We start from the raw sequence: 7710 nt of genomic DNA on the forward strand, positions 1-7710 counted from the left end.
TTCTGTTAATATGAAAAACGGCAAATTTGAACAAAAACAGAATGACCACGAACCATTTTATGCCCTGATAAAGTCTTACATTTGTTAAATATATTAAAAGGAATTGAAATTTTTTTTTTTTTTTTTGTTCTTTTGCTGACTGCTTAACTGCCCTCATAGTCCACGTCATCTTCTGGTGGGTGAAACAGCGGTTCCAGAGGCATCATCGTCCACTGCTGTACCCTGGGAAGAGCTGATTGAGAATGGCTTGGAGCGTTTTATTCACACTCATTTGGTAGCTCTTCCCCAGGTCGTATCTGCAAGCCGGGCAAGTGTACACTTCTGCTTTGAAGGACCGCTGAAGACATTCCTAAAAAAAAAAAAAAAAAAAAGGTAAGGCAAGACTTACAGTACACCCACTGACTTTTGTGGGTAACTGGTTAATAAAAGTTATGGTATGCGTTGCCAGTCTTACCCTGCAGACATTGTGTTGGCACTCTGTGGTGATGGGCTGGAACACAACCTCTTGGCAGCAAATGCACAAAAAGACTTCCTCCACTTTGTTCAAAAATCTCTGCAGAAACACAAGATCAGGGAGACGTGGAATTTCAGATTTAAAGCATGAGAGACAAAAACAGTGAACTTAAACAGTGGTGAAGGCGTGCTCGCCGTGGAACGCTACAGAACTGAAAAGCTACATCACATCACATCCGCAGCTCAGACACATGGAGGGGGGGGTGAGTCATTTAGGTCCAAGCTCAGCTTTGATGCTCAATATTTCAGGGTACTGAGCTCCAATAACATTTGTAATGAGGAAACCTCTCAGTGGGGTGCAGTGTACCTACCCAAATCTATTTTATATTAAAGATTACCATTACCATAACATCACAACTTTCTTCTCAGGATCAGGTAAATGTAACATTAAAAGGTGTGGGCTAATGAGGACGCTGAACCTACTGGTCCGAGATTTAAAGACTCCATGGCCTCGTCCCACAGTTTCTTGTTCAGCTCATCTTCCTTGATCAAAGCCTTCTGCTCTTTGGTCAGTTTGTAAGCTTCCACTTTGATCTTTTTGGGCGTGCCTTTGGCTGGTGAGGTCTTCTCCTCTGCTTGGGGTGGGGGGAGAGAAAATCAGAACAAAAAAAACAAAAAGACAGCAACAGTGACAAATGTTTGTTTAGTGTCACTTAACTTACCACCCTGGGATTTCCTCTTCCTCTTGCCTTTGGTAGGCGTGTCACTAACTTCCTCTTCATTCTTATTCTCCTTTTCTTTTTCTTTGGCTGCCACAGCCTCCAGATAACCTTCAGGATACTGAGAAAGACGGCAAATTGACCTGCTTAGAGAAGATCAAGCGATTCAGGGGAGTTCCTATTAACTATTGTATATGTATGCCTTTACCTGCATGGTGAGGCCAAGTTTCTTGATTCGTTCCTTGCCGTCACGAGTCCACGGTGCCGGTTCATCGTCATTCCGTTTGAGCAAGTAGCGCCACACCAGAAATCCTGACTTGCCCTTCTCTGGCCAGTACTTCACCACCTGCCGTACATATAAAACGCCGATTTCATACGCACATAAAAAAAAAAAAACAGGAGTTTCTGATCATGCCCTTAAAGTTGTCTCAGTTTTTAAAAACGGAGCTCTTGTACATATTTATAAACAACATCAAGTTTCTCTCAATGCAGATAACCAAAATACACACACACACACCACACTGGACTTACCTTATAGATTCCATCATATCTGTTGCCGTCCTCAGGGCAGTACTTGCTGTGCTTGCGGCCTTTGGAGCTACGAACCACACGCACTGGTTTTCCTGCCTTCCAGTCTTTGGCCTCCGCCCCGTCCTTCTCGTTTACGGGAGCGTTACAGTTCAGAGCCAAAGCCCTACCAAACAAAGGCAATTACATTCAGCAGAGCGTCTGGTCACCGCCATTCAACCAGTCCAGCTGGGAATGCACACGGTGGTAACTTCATACACTGACTCAGCAGCGCCTCATCACCTGTTCATGTTGGTGAGTTTCTGATCACAGGACTGTTCCGCGGTCCTTTTGTTACCAGACAGATCTCTGCCACCGGAGCCGGTGTAGGTAAACTCGTTTCCGTCATCCTGACAAGAAACACAGCAACGATATTGGAGGTCATGGAACATTTGCAAAAGACAAAAAGGTTTAAAACAGTGGGGAGGGGGTAGAAAAGAAAAAACCCTACAGTATAAATTGACCACATACCACATCGTCCTCATAGCCACCGGCCAGTACGAGGGAGTAAGCTCCGTCATTGCTCCTGCCGTGGATCCCAGCCACATGTGGTCGATGGACCCCAGACTCACTGACCTGTCAGCGGACATTCAAAAAAAAAAAAAAAAAAAAACCAGTCTCTGCTCTGTAGAGAAGGTCACTCGTATCTGGAGAAACTAAACTATTCTTTCTTGAAATACTTCTTGTTTTCTAGATGTAGGATATCACATGTTTGAGGGAAAAAAAAATAAATAAACAGAACACTTACTTGAACACGAAATTTCCAGAGAGTTCCAACCGGGACTCCGGGAACAGGCCCGTAGTGATTGGAGGGGACGATGGTGCACTGTTTGGTGCGGCCGACACATGCCATGCCCTTTACAGAGGAACGCCAAAATTAAACACAGTACAATACAACAGCTGCCAGTGACGCTACACAATGACATGTCAGTTGCACTATGAAATTCACCCAGGTAAGTCTTTAGGGAGACCAAAGAAAAAGAGAAACAGCCAAACAGAAAAAGCCTCAAGGCTTTCATTTCACTTATTTGTCTGTTATTTTATCGTTGTTGTTGTTGACATAAATGCAAAGCCATTACCTTGCCCCAGTCTCTCTGGCTAGAGGAGCTTGCAGAGGCCATCTTGGCTTTCTTCTTACTCTCTTTCAGTTTCTCCCCAGCGAGTACCACTTCGCTAGAGTCATTCCTACACTCAGGACAGTACCTGGACACACGGAAGAGAGAACGAAATTACGACCATCAAAACAGACACTTAAGACCTCACAAGATCCAAACTGCGCTTCAGATGTCCGTCACAGAAAAACCAATCCAGTAATCTTTGCAATGGAGTTTCTTACCAGTCTTCGTCATCGGGGATGGAGGTGAGCGGTGGGTTGAGGCAGTATGTGTGGAAGGCCATGTCACACTCATCACAGAGTAACTGTTTGTCAGGGTCCTGCTTCACCCCACACACGTGGCAGTTACACCAGCGGCAGTTCTTTTTGGGGTCATCTTTGCAACGCTTGCATTCTGGGCCATTAGATCCTTTCAGAATGGAGGGAAGATGACGTTTAACCGTAGCCACATACAAAAAGGCACCTGGTTATCCGCTTGAGCATGGGCCAAAAAATAAATAAAACTTTGTTCCGCAGACAGATGTAAGTACACAGTATACTTGCAACCTCTTAACCCCGCCCCCCTCAAAAAGAAAAAAAAAAAAAAAGAGAAGAGAAAAACTCAAAAGTGAAAACTCAGGAGTTGATACTCACTCTTCAAGGGACTGTCAGATGCAGCTCCTGAACCATCAGAACTTCCTGGCTCCTCAATCTTGTAAATTTCAGTCACAAACATAATGCGGCAATCGTTGAGAGAATCACCAGCGTCCCTGCAATTTTCACACAAGTTATGCCATTTACACATTGAAGGCCCAGAGTGCATGAGGAGCATTACAAATATGTTCGGGAGAAACTCAAAGAGAGGCATTTACCCAAGCAGTATCTTGGCATAAATTTCATGGTGGGTGCGTGTCTCCTTCTTCCTCTGTATCTGAGCGTCATACCAGTATCCCCGTTCCTTGGGTTCATCCGGGTTGTAGTTTACCATTACCACCATACCCTCCTCCAACTGGTGCCACTGGTAAACGGTGCGAGCCCGAGGACGCACATCCTTGGCCTTCAGCTCAACGATCCCATTCTCAGGGTAGCTAGAAAAATCACATGGGGAAAATCTCAGGGGTGCACACTGGAGAAACTTTGCTGTGAAAGCAAAGTGACTACAGAAGTAGTTCAAGTCCTAAGGACACCTGCCCTGCAAATTCTGGCTACAGACTAGGACATGCACACCTAACTCCACAGATCAACTAAATCAAAAGACTTGATTTAATCAGTTGGGCTCGTGAACAGTTAAAACAAAGAAATGCAGGACATGGGGTCCAGAGGACTGGAGTTGAGAGCAGCTGAAACACATCCAATTCAAACACCAACAACAGAATCAATGCAATCTCTCAAACCATTTCCATGTGTAGGGGAATGATTCAATGACAACACGGGGGGAAGAAAAAAAAATATACAGGGATTGCTCTCACTCCTCATATTTGACGTGGTAATGAATCTCCTCTTCTCCAGCTTCAATCGCAGTGCTCCCAGCTTCCGCCTCTGTGCCATTCTCTGCTGCAGATGGCTTGGTGGTCTTGGTAACATTTACAATCTGTGCCTCAAACCAAGCCCCCATGTTCAAGTCTCGAGCATCCACAAACTCATTTATCTAAAAATACAAAGAACCTCAGTTTGTCAGCTGGGTAAACATTGCACGGATTATATTTCTTCCTGCAGATCATTAACAAGAGCTGTTGTAACCTACCTTGTAAAGGCCAAACCCTGGATCGATGAGATCCAGTGTTTCGCCCTGGGCGGAGGTGCCTGCAGACTGGGCATCAGTCTCTCCGTGTGTGGAGCTCTTGTCTGATTCACTCTGGGCAGAGCCACACCCAGAGTCAGAGTCAGAAAGCTCCCCCTCTTTATCTTTTGAAAGAGGAGGAGGCAGGGTTTGTCGAACGAGAAGCTGAACAATGTCGTTTAGCCCTACGTTGTAGTCGAAAATGGTGTGGCCATCCTCCATCTGAGACGACCAAAAAAAAAAAAGAGGGAAAAGGGAAAAACAGCAGATCTCAAGTGATTTGCAGCCAATTGTGAACACACTAAAAATTCGGGGAAACACTACACAACTGCAAGTTTAAGTCATCTGATTCGGTGATTTCCAATTTGTGCATAACACAGACTCGTTTAGTGCCGGGTGTAATCCTAAACTATGAAGGAAAGCGATCGCTAGGAACTGAAGTAGAACTAACCCTACCTGTTTTCCCCTGTAGAACAGCCTCTGTCTCTCGGGCTCAACCTTGAAGAGCTCCATGATCTTGATGCGCAAGTCATCCACTTTAGTGAGCTTGGACAGGGAGTCGACCCGATGGGTCTCTTTCCCATCCATTGTGCGCACCTGAATCCACATTGCAGCAGCCCTGCAATAAACCAGGATCGTGAATACAGGTCAGAACCATTCTATTTACTTGGCAAGAGAATGCCCCCCCCCCCCCTAAGATGGAGAGCCAAAATCTCTAAAAATATTTCTCTATATATTCCTCACAAATTACTCTACAAAAGTGAACTTGCAAATGTAAGATGGCCCTTGTTGACACCAAAGTTGCCCAAGCCACGCCTATATTTGCGGAAATATGATTGGGCGCCCCCACTTGTTCGTTGGGAGCACCACAATCAAGACAATGACAAAGTCACAATTTACTGTACAACACCCAATACAACTGGGTAAACAATTGTAGACACCTCCTTAAAGAAAGAAGAGAGCAAACCGAGTGGGTTTTTTTTTTTTTTTAATTTACGATTAACGGTGAACTCGAAAAAAAGACTTAAGTCTGAAGTGGGTTTCCTTCAGTAAACAGAGAAACGTTTTCCTTAATGTTTACTTAGTGTTCTTCAAAGTTATGTTAGCGATCAAAATGTCAACAAAGCACAAACGCTTGGGGACTTAGTGTTTATGAACCATGCTGCTCGTCCAAACAGGGACTGGATCAGTGACTAATTTGTTGCCCTAACTTGTATTATTTAAAGGCGCGCTGATCGTTTCTCATTAGCTGATTGGTTGTTAAGCTAAGTGAGCTGCTGCTTAGATTAATCACTGGTAGCTTTCTGCAGTCTTGTGCCTTGACATATCATCCATCAGAAGCTTTCGGTAATAATTTGACAGATTTTAATTAAATTCCATTTAAAAGGTTTGTTTTGCTCTATAGACATTCACTGGTAACAATTATTCAACAGAACACCACGCTACATTAAAGAACTGACGTTAGCTACCTCCGTTTTATTAGTCAAGCACCAAAAGTTCTCCAACCAGTGCCAAAACTAGAGCAAATCAAATGTAACTTGCCAAAAAGCGCGCTTAGAAAAACTTAAACTTTCATTGGTGAGATGTGTTATTCCTCTGCCAAAGGATTACAATTCTATTCATACAACAATGTTAGCAAAGTCACTCAGCTCATTTCAACATATTACAAGTAGTTTTAAAAAATTATGATTACCTGTGTTTGTTTCCACACGCAAACGGATAAAATAATTACTGTTTGATTGATATTTGTGAGGGTGGCGGATTTTATACTATTTAAACTGCAGATGTCCTCTACTCGGATAGTAGTGCTCTGAACCCGAATCAATAAGACTGTTCAACAACGTGTTTCCACTCCCGTCGCAAACTCTTCGCTTTGTCATTGGTTGTCAGGAGTTAAGATCTTAATTATGATTGGTTTTTCAATACATCAGTCAGAACTTTGACCGGAGCCTAATCTCAGCGCGCGAAACTATGGTCTCGTGCTGCACACACTTGCCTCTGAGAATTTACCGCGAGATTATGTTAATTGTTTTGGCACAGTTAAGTTATCTGTACATAAAGAGTGTCGACACAAGGAATGAGTGGCGTTGAGAAATAAGTTTTCCGTTTTTGGTTTTACAGTCGTTATGTCTGTTAAGTATGTCATAAAACGTCAAACACATATACTATATTTTCTTTTTAAAGCGATTATTTAACGTACAACTGTACTACACCGCTGCCCACACTATTCCTATGTTGCGGCTGATCTTTGATGTACTTGGCGGGAGAACATGTGAAACGCCTAATTCAGAGATTCAGTCGGACAGAAACTTGTTTTGGTCACTAATAAGGCAAGGACTTTAGGTTCATGATTTACTGAGAAATCTTACTGGTATGTCCCGGGGATGAATTCACACGTAAGAACGGAGTGTAGATGTTAATCAGTGTTTAGAAGAACAGGCCTTGACATTGTAAGAGCTTCCGTAGGAGCACATTCACATATTTTCCCCTTCCTTTACGGCTTTTGACGACATTTAACATTATTTTTTAAAGGCTCATTTTTTATTATCATGACATGGCATTGTTACGTCAAATGCTTGCAAACCTTGCAAGTGATTATATGTTTTGCCCTCGAAATGCATTTTGATATACATTTTGTAGTAACGTAATATCCTGTGGTAACGCAGCTCATAGCGCTGATATTCAGTTTGGATTGTCAAGTGTCTATGAGCCCTCTGTACTGGTTATGTATAGGTAATAATCTGCAGAATCAAAGAGATAAGAAAGTTTTCATTCTGTGCTACTTGATGCCAATATACCTCATGCTCTCTGCGGGAGCTGTCAGATGTTAAACTCCTTTATCACTTTGTCAAGTGTTTGCTACCACCTAGTGGTAATTTAGAGGAACGTTTTCGGTTTAAGATTGTACGCTAAAAAACTACATATGTATATATAAATAACTAAAATAAAAACATCCAACAGAACGAAGTGTTTCATGTCAACCAGCGGTGTAATTTACCAGCAGTATCCTCCCTATTTTAGTTTAAAGAGAAAAGTTAAAAAGAAAAAAAAGGGGAAAAATCGAATACGTGTGCTCTGACCTCATGATGTCAGTCTTG

At 42.9% G+C, this 7710-nt stretch overlaps 1 protein-coding gene across 3 annotated transcripts; it reads right to left on the reverse strand.

Annotated features, from left to right (window-relative positions):
- Positions 1 to 202: 202 nt before the first annotated feature.
- Positions 203 to 5239, reverse strand: uhrf1 (ubiquitin-like with PHD and ring finger domains 1). 3 transcript variants are annotated; one of them, XM_030791853.1, is made up of 16 exons: positions 5069 to 5239; positions 4577 to 4834; positions 4302 to 4480; positions 3705 to 3920; positions 3487 to 3602; positions 3076 to 3262; positions 2819 to 2942; positions 2488 to 2595; positions 2211 to 2315; positions 1983 to 2089; positions 1704 to 1866; positions 1381 to 1518; positions 1167 to 1293; positions 937 to 1085; positions 455 to 553; positions 203 to 349 (listed from the first exon to the last, which is right to left on the reverse strand). In XM_030791853.1, the coding sequence occupies exons 1-16, from the start codon at positions 5219 to 5221 to the stop codon at positions 203 to 205; spliced, it is 2376 nt and encodes a 791-aa protein (XP_030647713.1). In that variant the 5' UTR covers positions 5222 to 5239. The 3 variants fall into 3 exon arrangements, with proteins under 3 accessions (XP_030647713.1, XP_030647714.1, XP_030647712.1); XM_030791854.1 differs by having other exon boundaries at positions 937 to 1088; positions 1179 to 1293; positions 5069 to 5224; XM_030791852.1 differs by having other exon boundaries at positions 937 to 1088; positions 1176 to 1293; positions 5069 to 5221.
- Positions 5240 to 7710: the final 2471 nt, after the last annotated feature.

The sequence above is a fragment of the Chanos chanos genome, chromosome 14, assembly GCF_902362185.1.
Source record: "Chanos chanos chromosome 14, fChaCha1.1, whole genome shotgun sequence".
Lineage (NCBI taxonomy): Eukaryota > Metazoa > Chordata > Actinopteri > Gonorynchiformes > Chanidae > Chanos > Chanos chanos.

What these genes read in the sequence shown, in the direction of transcription:
- uhrf1 (XM_030791853.1), bottom strand. Translation starts at nt 5,221, where the DNA reads ATGTGGATTCAGGTGCGCACAATGGATGGGAAAGAGACCCATCGGGTC. An exon ending in GCCAGAGAGACTGGGGCAAG is followed by an intron (nt 2,596 to 2,818) that starts GTAATGGCTTTG and finishes TCCTCTGTAAAG; the next exon opens with GGCATGGCATGTGTCGGCCG. An exon ending in AAACTCACCAACATGAACAG is followed by an intron (nt 1,867 to 1,982) that starts GTGATGAGGCGC and finishes TTTGTTTGGTAG; the next exon opens with GGCTTTGGCTCTGAACTGTA.